This window comes from Triturus cristatus, chromosome 5_2 (assembly GCF_964204655.1).
Source record: "Triturus cristatus chromosome 5_2, aTriCri1.1, whole genome shotgun sequence".
NCBI classification, from domain to species: Eukaryota; Metazoa; Chordata; class Amphibia; order Caudata; family Salamandridae; genus Triturus; species Triturus cristatus.
The window spans coordinates 1102007801-1102020515 of NC_140588.1; the positions used below are offsets into that span (position 1 = coordinate 1102007801).

Here is a 12715-nt window from a genome sequence, read left to right on the forward strand (position 1 = left end):
CCTGGCGGATGGGAGCCCAGTGCCAAAATCAGTTAGGAGAGGGGAGCTCCATGGCCCACTCCCCTATTAAAAAAAATAATGTAAAGGCTGTGCCCTGGGGGATGTGGTCCCCAGTATACAATCGACCCCCTCCCCGGGTCCAAAATTGGCCCTAAGGTAACTATAACTCACGCCCCCACGCACAGTTTTCTCATAAATATTTTCACTTAAAATGTTGCAGTAATATTATCAATGATGTCATAGAAGATGTCATGAACAATTTAATATGTGGGGTAATTAGCAGTGCATGATGAGGGCTTGATTGATAGTTACCTTAGGGCACACATTATAGTTACTTGAGATAACTGTAACTATAACGTTTGATTTTCAGTGGTTTTGTGTGTGTAACATCTGAACCTAACTAAAATGTCCCTGTAACCTTTGTTTTTATTCAGTGAATTTCTATGTTTTTTCATTGCTGTTTCCTAACTATAATGTTCCTGCAACCTGGGTGTCTGAGGGGATGTGAGTGTGTGTTCAAGTGGTTGTGTGGGTGTGTGAGTGTGTGGTGGCTATATGAGTGTGTATGTGACTGTCTGTGTGTGGCTGTGAGTGGGTATGGGACTGGCTGTGTGGGTGTGTCAGTAGGTATGTCATTGGTTGTGTGGGTGTGTGTGTGTGTGAGTGGTTTTGAGGATTTGTGAGTAGGTGTGAGAGTGCCTGCATAGGTATGTGAGTGGCTGTGTGAGTGACTTCATGGGTGAGTAAGGTGGTGTTGAAGTATGTGAGTGAGGTATGAGTAGGTGTATGGATCTCTGAGTGAGTGTATGTTTTTTGTTATGTTCTGGATTGTTGGAACCACCCTAATGCATGAGGATCTGGGGAGGATCTGCCGCTTCTCTGATGCTAAAATCAAAACATTTTTGGACATTTCTGGCCCATGAGGGATCCCTCACAGACCCCTCCATTAGTCCCATGTGGTTAGGGTACCTTTACCCTGACCCCTTCTATTACCTTTTAACTTTATTTTTCCCACTAGGACCGTATACGAATGAACAAAATGGCAGCACCAACTTTCCTATCAGGTGAGGCCAGTCAATCACTACATTGCTGTTTGCATGTTGATTCAGGAATACGTGGAGGATCCGCAGAGGGACAAACCCTATAGATACACATTTGCATTTCAGTTAATATCTTGAAAACTACATAACTGATTTTCACCAAATTACAAAAAATGTTGCTTACTGGACCAAGAGCTACATTTCTACCAAATTCGGTGTAATTCTGTCCAGCTGTTCAGGCTTTATTCATGTCTATAAACCCTAAGGGAATTACAATTGGAAACTCACTTTCTTACCCCCCCTTTTTTTTGGCCCCCACTGTATGGATATACTTAATTGCACTTACAATCTCAATATTTTTGGCCTTATTTTTTTGGACACAATATTATAATCTATCCATAAACCAAGGAGACATTTAACCAGGTTTCTGTTAGGAATAAAATAAAATGTTGAGGTTTTAGTTAAGGTGTTGTCTTGAGGCCAGCAGCATTTGTGTGGAAGACATTTGAGGAGGATTGCTTTGGAAATCAGTGGAAGAGAATGGGGTTTGAATGAGGTTAAGGTGATGTGTTTCATTGCCAGGGTCTGAGGACACCAGTCTTCCAATGTATCAGTATCTAGACAGAATCTCTGTGGGGACTACTGTGAGTTGTGTCTTGAAACCCAGGTAGAAGTATATATATGCACTCAGTGGATTTTTTTGGAGTGAGCGTTTTAGATTTTGCTGTTTCATGCTTTGGTGAGGGATTTGAGTTGATGGGAAAGTTTATTGGTGCCGATTGAGATGACTGCTCCCACACAGTGGTTGTAATAATGTGTGATGTAGATGGAAGGATCACCGTAAACGTATCTGGCAATGACCATATTTTAGAAATGATGGATCTTTTCACATTGCATAGGAACAGAATGCTCTTTTACGTCAAGGAAACAATAATTCCAAAAAGATGAACTGACACCAGCATGTCTAATAGGAGTCCAGGGAAGGCAGGAATGCAATGATACGTGTATGTGAATGTGCTGTAGTTAATAACCCAGTGACCCAGAGCGCCAGGACACTCCCGGGAGTAGCCGTGCACTTAATAAGTACCTGTTAACATAACATAACATAACATACTGATAGCTGCAGCGAAGTTCAAAACAGAAAGTGAACAGCACAGGCAGTGGAGCGGCCATCTTGAAAAGGTTTATACATTTTTCCATTGCAGCTATGAAGGTGGTCCCATTGCAAAACAAGTGTCAATCAACAATTAAAAGCATATTAATCACCTTGTATCTCTTTATTCCAGTGAAACATTGACTGAGAAGGAACAGATGTTACGAAAAAAACTTAAAAGAGTTCTGAAATATGACGTCATGAACAGTAACCCTTTGTGTCCCGTCATCCACCCCCAGGCTGACTGTCTGCTCCTGGCGCACTGTGTGGAGCACTTTGTCTCAGACAAGAAGTCCTACTGCGAAGCTCTGAAAAATGTCTCATCACTATTAAAGACTGGAGGACATCTGATAATGATTACAAAATTCTATGCAACATTTTTCATGTGCGGTGACGTCAAGTTACCTATTCTCTGCTTGGATGCAGATTTTGTGAAGAATGCTCTTAAGGTGGCTGGTTATGTCATTGAGGAAGATCACATTTATCCTCGGAAAACTGAAAGTTTGTACAATCAAGCAGATTTTAAATATTTTGCTGTTATAAAAGCACGCAAAGAAAGAGAACTGTAATCTTTCAGTAGATAAAGAGTAAACTGATCGGATGCAAAAAGATGAAAAATTAAGGTCATCTGAGCATCAAATTTCTTTCATTTCCATTTTCGCATTATATATATTCTTTAAAATTATATTTATTTCTTTAATATTATAGAGAACTGTTGATAGAACATAGAAGTAATCCACAAAGCTGGGCAATGTTAAGTAACCATAGTGAGTGAAACCATTAGTAGTTGGTTCATAAATACAATCAATAAAAAATGATGTCATCCTAACTCCTGGACATGGCTTTCTTTTCAAGAGCTTCTCATTTCTGGTGCTTTGTTTTTAATTGTAAACCCCAAGGAACTGGGTCCTCTTGCAGGCAATTATATTCATAACCGAGAAGCCTGACAGTACTATATTGGGAGCAGAATAACACAAATTGCCATACTGAGGGACTTATTTAAAAGCCATGTGTACCTCCAGATATCACTTTGGTAACATTCAGCTGATATACAGGGCTTAGCTATATCTACAAGGCCACATAAAGCCACCCTGTGTGGCTTTTCATGGACTTGTGGATATGGAGTAAGGCAAATCGGTGCATGTTGCTGCCTTGCCTTACTCTGCATGAAAGAGGCCTTCCATAGTTGTTGATGTTGGTTTTGCCGCTGAACACCCATGGAATTTGATATTGTCCCATCTAAGCAGCATCAAGTATGCATGTGGGGTGTGGCCTGATGCCAATGGAGTGAACAGCATTGCTCAGAGCTCCGCTTGGCTGACCTGCATCCAGCTCCAAATTGATGAACTGAGACCAGCTCAAGAGCCCCAACTCCCCCCTCCACATTGGCCTGCTACTCAGGGTACCATACCTGCTGGATTGCCAGCTGCAGACTTATGCAGATGAGGAGGAACTCAGAGGAACTTGCAAGGAAGAAACATAGTGGGGCCTGTGTCACACAGTGCAGGTCAGACGGGAGTGCTGGAGCACAGAGCCATATCGACTGAAAAGCTATGTGAGAGATGTGAGGTATGCCAGTACTAGAGGCTGCTGGGCCCCCTGTGTAGATGGAGGCACTAAATTTTCCCTTCAGACGTATTGGCCCTAGGCCTTTGAGTTCATGGGACATCTTGCTGAGCATTGCAAGGAGATCTGGGAGATCGCTGGGTGCTGTGGCCCAGGGCCCCTGGGCCTTAAGTCTGCATCTGTTGAGGACCATAAGAGAGGATTTGACCCGGGTCTGTAGGAGTGGCTTGGATCTGAGCAGTGCATTACCATGCCAGTGACGGCTAGAAGAGGCTGTAAAGAAGAGGCCCCGTCTCAGAGATAGCCGATATAAGTACACAAAGGAAACAGACTAAAGCATTGCCAGCACTTTTCTACCAGCATCTCCTTGGAAAAGGGGGTGAGTAATCTGACCAGGAGGTGATTTACAACCTATATCATAACAGAGAATACAGAGAGCCCTGATTGGGCAGTGGTTATGAGGCTCTTGCTCAGAACAGCAGATGAGGCCTGTGTCTGGGGAGTCTTTGGCTGACAAGATGTGTTTGGGCCCTTGTTGTCCTTAAGTAGAATATTATCGTGAATGGGTTATCACCCCCCTGCTTGAAGCTCTTTCTGACCATCAGTCCGCACTACTAAGGGGATGGTGTGTATGGCCCCTGCCAGATTGATTGCACTGTAATTGATCAGGTGCAGGGAGAGAGTGTGCCCGCTAGCATTAGCCCAATATTGAGAATTATGGGCAAGATTACTCACAGAAGGGACCAGGGTCCTGAGAGTGTGGCTTACCTGCCAGAACAGGCTGAAGGCAAGTCCCAGCCTGCGGGGTCTCATTGACATCCGATGTTATAGGACATACTTCAAGCGATGATAGCCTCCTGTGAGATGCGGGAATCCAAAATAGATACTATTAGCACAGACTTGGGCCTCTTATCAGATGATCATAAGCACCTTGTGGAGAAAGTCACTACAAACTAACAGATTCTGAGGGAAATACCACCTACCAATTCTGCAATGAAGGCTCAATTGACAGCGGTGAAATCTAATGTTCGGAAAAGTGTAAATGTATAAAATTGCTCCCCCCACAATAATATCCGAGTTGTCAGACTAATGAGATAGTGGAGAGCGCCAACATGATGGACTATCTTGAGAATTGGTGATATACAAAGGTTGTGTTAGAGGGCCTCTCTACATTCTTTGCAGTTGAGAGGGCACACCAAGTCCCATCGCAGCCCCCTCAACCCAGAGCTCTGCTGTGACCAGTGGTGACTCGACTATTGTACTACAAAGATCGCAATCATATTTTGATTAAGGCCAGTCGAAAGAAGGAGCTCCAAATTGATAATACAGTTATACAAATGTTCCCTGACTTCTCCAGAGATATCAAAAGACAAAGCATTGTTTAACGATGCTAAGAAAAAACTAAGACAACTGGACCCTAAGTATGCAAGGTTTTTCCCTGCAAGGCTGATGGTGGCGACCTCAGAGGGGACACAGTTTTCCCACTCCCCACAGGAAGCCTTGGATTGGCTGGACTGCCAACAGGCACCGAGAGCTGACAAGAGCCCTAAACAACAGTGAGCTACTGGATTTTGAAACAATTGCAGCGAAGCATTGCTGCCCCTTCACAGGCCGAAGTTTAACTTGGGTGGCAGAGCGCAATGGAAGTCGTAGACAAGATAAGTGGGAGAATGATGGTATCTATGTCGCCGGTGCCGAATTCTCCTACCCGCGACTCAGATTCTGAACGTGGCTCTAATGCTTCAGAGGGCTCAGGCCTGGAGATGCACAAGGTGACACCAAAATCATTGGATGACATTACCTGAGATATATGACAAACTGGTAACATGTTGGGGGAACACTACAAAAGAATAGCATGGTTGTCACTCACGTGGGACACCTGAGAAAGATATTGATAGCTCGACAATAGGCTGAATTTGCAATGCTATTGAAATAAGCTGAACGGAAGTTCAATAGCTTGGACAACTCACTGACTAACCCCCTTACTCATACATAGCATGGAAGAACTTACGTGACTGACTCTGTTTTATTTTACTGTTTGGATGGGTGGTGTTCCTCGGCTTGTCCTGGGGAAGGGGAGTTGGCACACTAGTTATTGTTTTATAATCTTGGGGATTGATGAGTCGTAAAACATTGTATATTGTGCCCATACTGTGCTTATTGGGGTTGCGGGACAGGAGATATAAAGAGGACTTGCATAATGACTTTTCCTTACATGGCATCTACTGCCGGGCAAATGACATATAAATGCTTTTCATTATAAATTGTTCTCTTACTTGAACAGGAGAGGTGTACATTAACCCCTTCCCTGTGGAGGTAATTCCCCCGCGGTGCGGGGGGCCACGGTGCCACTGTGCTCGTGACGAGCTCAGCTCGTCATGACTCACAGTGGAGCTGTACTCATGACGAGCTGAGCTCGTCACGACCCCGCCCACTGATTCGTTCTCCCACACAGACGGGGAATTAATCGCACGTGGCCGGGCCACGGACGTTATGACGAGCACAGCTCATCATGAGCACAGCTAAAAAAGTCCTCCTTCAGAAGACACATTTGATAAGGATTTCCAGATGGTGTGTGAGCGAGTTTGAGCGAAAGCACCAGGAAGACGCCGTGCCGCTGCTCTCTGCTTCACTCAGCTTTACCCCGCAAGGAGCTGCTCAGCGCCGCTTGAACTTTGCCAAGGCTTCCCGCGGCTTCCCGCAGCTCCGGCAGTATCCCGCGGTATCCGCGATCCTAGCCTTGCTGTTGCCGCTGCTGCTTGCGGGCAGCTGCCATTGCCGGCTCGTGGACCTTGAGAGAGCTGAGCAGTGCGATGGCGGCTAGCCCTATCGGCTGTGCAGAAGCGGCGGTGCAGAAGCGAGCAGTTAAGCCGCTCAGCCATTCAGCTGGAATTAAACATCAGCAAGGGGACCTATGAGGACCAGAGCCTGACCCTAACGGATCTGACACCGACGGGCTTAGGACTAATGGATTACCGGCTCCTCTGTGCCGCACTTTCCAGCAGAAGCCTGCTCCACCTGAATTAGCTGTGAATCAGCTGGAAACCCGCACAGTAATAGTGGTAAGTGCGGTCGATAGCTGATGTCAGCAATAAGACAGAAGTGAGCAAAGCACAGTTGTTGAATTCTCATTTTTGCTGAAAACAGCTGTTAAAGTGCAAGACTCCTAGGCAGCAAAAATGACTGAAAACCTTTATTGACTGAAAACCTTTATTGAAAACCTGCATTGTCGTATTACAGTGGTACGTCTGTGGACCGGTGGGTTCATTCTCTGGAATCAGGTGGGACTGGTAATCCATTTGAAAGGAATTTTCATATAGGTGGTTAAGTGTAGTTTCTACAGTCGGAGAACAATGCGGAAGAGGCACCAGTACTGCTCCAGGCTGGTCTACGGTGTCCCGGAGCATCCTGGGGTCATGCAAAGGAGGACCACAGTGGCAGTTGGCTTGGGGGTGGGCTGGTGGGAACTCCGGGTGATCACAGGAGGACGCAAGAGAGACATAGGATTTGCCAACCGCCTCGCATTGAGCTTAATATGTGAGAGGGGCAACGTTAGCCTGACAACCCGACAACCTGCAATAAATCTATTGAAGTGGTGGTAGAGAACTGAGAGTACAGTCCTGTACGTTTATGGAGGTGACCTAAGAAGTAGCTTGCAGGCTTGCCAGAGTACCCAGTTCAATATACATTAGTTATATTACAGCAATGCAGGGTGAGGAAGGCATTGTGAGAGAAAGCAGTCGCGCTAAAGGGACTCGCCAAAAGGAAAAAAGGTGACAAACCCACAACAGCAAAAGGTGGAATGTCCACATTGAAGAGCCTGTTAATCTCACCTATTGCGTCCATCTTCAAAAAATCAATTTTAAACAAAAAACAACGCAAAACTTAATATGTCAATATTTAAGGGATCCTGGATCATCTCTCTGTGCTATACCTGGAGAAACGTCAGGTTTTATGACCCCTTTGGCACCCCAAAAAATAGTGCAATGAACACATGAAAGGGGGGAGGATCCAATTCAAGAATCCACCTTAAAGAGATCAAAATCACACTTAAACCTAAACTCCATTGAGATGCAGGACCAGAGCAAACACACTAGAAACTCAAGACAAGGAAAATTTAGTTGTGGAATTTCCTTCACGTAGAACCAGTTTAGTAACAGCAATAGTTCATGCTAAAGGAAGTGACATCAGTTTCAGTTCGGAATATCAACATCATGATCTATTGACTGCCTCAAGCAAAATCAATGGGGAAAGCACACCACGCAGTGCAGTTACAACGTATAAGCCTGGTGACCCGATTAGATCAAGCAACTATGTCTCACACATTGCTGAGCAAGGACTAGAAGTTAGCCAATATGACTTGCAATCAAACATAGATGACCTAGCACATCTCTGGTCAAGTCACGGTCTATCACTAAATAACCCAGACGACTCAAGGGCAGATACACAAGTGGAAACTACACGGGAGATAAAGGTGGAAGTAAACGAAGATGGAAACGAGGGAGAGGATTTGGTCGCCCCACGGGAGATTAAACCTGTGGAAGACACACATGTGAAAACTGTGGAGGTACAAGAACGGGATGAAGAAAAGAAACAGACGCCCAGTCCAAACTACGAGGAAGGAAAAGAGAAAAAGTATGATCTCGGAGCCAAAGCTCACCCAAACCCAACGGACAAACCAGGCGACTTGCCTGAAAATGGGACAAGTAACATCGAAAATAACGAAAGTGGGCAATCAGAACTAAGTCCATCAATACTGCAGGCACTTCAAATGTCGACAGCTGCGCTGATAATGCAGTCGGATAAACTAGACATACAGATAGATCTCATGAATATCATTGAAACATATATAGCTGGAATAAATACAAAACTTGAAGATTTAACAAAGTTGATAAAAAGAGTACAATCAGTTTACTCACCACAGGAATCAATCTGCACATGTGGACCTATAATAGATAAACTAGGCTTCTTACCAACGATAATGGAACAGATACTTTGTTTAAATAGGCTCCTTGTTTTACCGACTGAGAACCTAGAACCCGTTAACACAATAAAACTAGAGGAAATTATAATCCGAAATAATGTACAGACGCCTATAAGAATAAACAAAGAACAAAAGAAAGAGTTTCAAAATTCTACTACTGAGACAGATGATGTTTTTCAAACTAACCAGAGCGTCATTACAGAGCAACCTTAAAAGCTGAGACCACAATCTAGAAGGCAAAAGAAGAGGGAAAGGAAACCAAGAAACAGGACGAATGAACCTAAACTACAGCTAGGTAAAAGAGTATATCCCATCTTTGTTAAAAAATAGCAGGTGGATACCAAAAAAACATTGTCCAAAATCAATACAGGATAACTCCTCAAGTAATGGAAACACTCTCAGTGAAGAAATCAAAGGTACAGAAGAGGAAGCCCCCAGAGATTGTATTAACAACACAATCACAAAGGAAACTGAGGATCGCTCGCAAACATCACCAGAAAACCCCAAGGAAACCAAGTTAAAGTATAAACCCGCAGTTGCAACAGCAAAGCTAGAAGAAAGCAATAGATCATATAAAGAATTAAGGGGCATATCAACAACAACCGTCGATAATTATTGCTAAGCGCACTTAGCGCTAGGATAGTTATCGCCGGCTAACGTAGATTTTTATCGCTGAGATAGCGTGCTATTAGCAACGCTTATCTCAAAAGCGATAAAAATCCTCATGCTAACGGCCTAACGCGAGATTATCGCTGGAAACCCAGCAATAATCTCACACAATGTGGCATTAGCTTGATGATAGGGACTCACAAACCTAGCCATGATATCCACCTTCCATAGGATATCGTGGCTAAGTCAGTCCTGAAGCAGGCGTAAGGAAAGTAGCGATAACAGGGGTTATCGCTACTTTTCTTGCCGCTATGCTTCATAGCGTGGGGCTTGATGATAGGAGAAATGTCGCTTAGCGACATTTCTCCTGTCATGTCAGGTCAGGAACGCCCACTTTGCATCTCATTAGAGATGCAAAGCTGGGCGTTAGGAATTCCTACGCTAACGCAAGTTTTCACATGTTAGCGTGAGCTTGCTAATTAGGCGATAAAATTATCGCTGCTTTGCCGCCAAAAACGGATGCAAAAGCGGCGATAATTCTATCGCCTCGCCTTGCTGATATGCACCTAAATACTGCAGCCAATAGTGATAAGCCTGGGAAATATGACCTGCCTTTATCTACACAGCTACATATAAAAAAACAAGGAGGAAGTAGGAAAGGATAGGGTCGAGCCAGAGGATAATTTAACCGCTTCAAAACGGTGAGTTGTAAGAAAGCAAGATACTCTGTTAAGCAGTCAAGAACTAAGAACGGATCCAGTGGCAAACAGAGAATCCATTCAAACTAACGATTAGAAATCTGTGATTGGGGCAATTACATATGCTGAAAAAGAAAACACAACTTCCTCATCTTGTAATCCAGTAAAAGAAGAGGTCGCTCAATGTACTCTAGCACTACCTCCAAATCCTATACAAACCAAGCAGCAATGCCCCTCTTACGGTCAACTAAGTATTTGCATTCCCAACCAAGTCAAATCTCAGACTAAGAGAACGGAGGACAAAGATATAAGAAAGGGAATGACAACTAGTGCCCGTAAAGTTCAGCAGCTAATATGGACCCCAGAATACGAATCGCCGGGATAATGTGATATCTTAAATAGAGGCAGTATCATGAAACTCATGGCTGAAATTAGGGAATTAAAACATATACAATCATCAGATCTTGTAGCTGTCCAATTTCTTCCAGGGGAAAACAACACGATAAAAGACCGAACATTAACAACATGGCAGACGCTGGAGTTAGCACAGCTAATACTAAGCAGCTCTGATCAATTTTCTGCCTGGGGAATTCAATTAATAGCACCAGTAAGCCATCGCTATTCATTCCCACTGAAAGAAATTGAAAAGCAGGACACGAACAGGATAACAAATAATAAGGTTCTTCCTGTACAGGTATATTCAATTCTACATAATTCAAAGGGCAGGGGTGAAATAACCCAGACCCCAGAAGGACCAGAAAAAGGAACACGTGGGGGAGACTGAACTAAATCAAGATCAATGGAACTGGCTACCCAGCATATTGAACAACAAATGCAGTGTCTGACATAAGAGAACTATGGGTATTATCTCTCAAACACATGCAATACACATGCTATCTTGGAATACAGCTGGAGCCAGGCGACTACCTAATGAAGGCCTTCCACTTAAGGAGTGGGCAGATTGCGATATAATAGCCCTACAGGAAACCTGGTCGCAGGAAGAAATTCCGATAGTGGGTTATACCCACTATACAGTAGCTGCGGAAATATGCAAGCATTATGATTGTGCAGTAGGAGGATTAATAGTATATGTATCGACAGCTATAAAAATGACAACGGAACAGTTGAAATCTCCGGATCCTAGCATACAAATTGTAAAATTCTCAGTTCACCACTCAAGTACAAGTAAAAAAATGCTACTAATTAATTACTCTACACAACCAAAAGCTCAAATAAAAAAGGAGAAAAATGCTCTTTTAACTAAAACAATATAAAGACTAGTCTGCAGCGAGCCAGCCTGGAACTTAATAATGACAGGAGATTTCAATTCCAATTTGATATTTAAGTTTGGTATCAGATAAAACAGAATGTAGAGGAAAATAGTCTTAACGAATCATTATGACAGGAAATGGAACAGGATAAACATTCGCCAGCCTATACATTTTTGGAATATGTGCTAAAGATTACCTGCACTGAAGATCTTTGGAAAAAACATATGCCCCACCAAACCTTCAAATGAACATTAAACAAGGCTGCAAAGTTCCATTCGTTGCTGGTTGATAAAGGTATTTTTTCTAAAAGAACTCACTCTTGGACAGTGATCAATACATATAAAACATTGAAACAAGCGGCCTATTTGGAGTCCACTTTTTCTATATATGTGTTCTGCTCGATTTTCCTGGCCTTCTTGTGTTAACAAGTGATTGAATGTGACTTCAGTCTCTTATCATTCAAGCCTAAGGGTTAGAGTAGTGAATGGAGCCTATTTACTAGGCACTTTGATATGATTCTGTGCTCTTCCCCATAGATCAGGGCTTGCACACATAGCCTAGGGGATAGATTCGTTAGTATTAGGGATAACCTGTCCTATAGTGAGGGTATTTCATGGAGCTGTGCTGAATTCAGGCCTGGTAGGCCTCAAACGGGAGAGACTCCGGGCCCGATTCACAGAACTAACTTAAGACAAAATCCTAAACTTACTACTTTTCGTATTCACAGAAGTTAGGATTTTGTCCTAAATTTGACTTAAGAGAAACTTAAGACAGACTTAAGACAAACTTGAGACAAACTTAAGACAAACTTAAGACAGACTTAAGACAGACTTAAGACAAACTTAAGACAGACTTAAGACAGACTTAAGACAGACTTAAGTTAGGATTTTGTCTTAAGTTTGTCTTAAGTCTGTCTTAAGTCTGTCTTAAGTCTGTCTTAAGTCTGTCTTAAGTCTGTCTTAAGTCTGTCTTAAGTCTGTCTTAAGTTTGTCTTAAGTCAAACTTAGGACAAAATCCTAACTTCTGTGAATACCAAAAGTAGTAATTTTAGGATTTTGTCTTAAGTTAGTTCTGTGAATCGGGCCCTCCATCTTTCTTTCTGCTTCGGCAGCTTGGGATGCTTCTAGGCCAAAAGTTATGTTTTAGTTATGAGGTGTTATTCGCTTGGAGAGAACCGGTTCAGGCCGGCCTTTATCGAAGGATTGTATTTTTCTTCATGCCGAAGACACTACATCAGGCCGGCCGGCTGGGAACGTGTCCTTGGTACGGGGAGGTACAAGAATTTGGTGGGCGGCAGGTTACGGGCCGGAATTTTCCATGAGGAAATGCACCTCTATATTAGTGAAAGTCTGAGGCAGTTACATGTTCAGTCCGTAGGCGGCATCTGGCCGTTA

The 12715-nt window shown here is 43.4% G+C and overlaps 1 protein-coding gene across 1 annotated transcript in view; it reads left to right on the top strand.

Annotated features, from left to right (window-relative positions):
• Positions 1-3022, top strand: part of LOC146829769 (nicotinamide N-methyltransferase-like) — a 42866-nt gene extending 39844 nt beyond the window's left edge. Inside the window, exon 3 of the mRNA XM_085608488.1 lies at positions 2327-3022. Within this exon, the coding sequence (XP_085464614.1) occupies positions 2327-2762 (436 nt within the window). The 3' untranslated portion in view covers positions 2763-3022. The remainder of the gene's footprint in view (positions 1-2326) is intronic.
• Positions 3023-12715: the final 9693 nt, after the last annotated feature.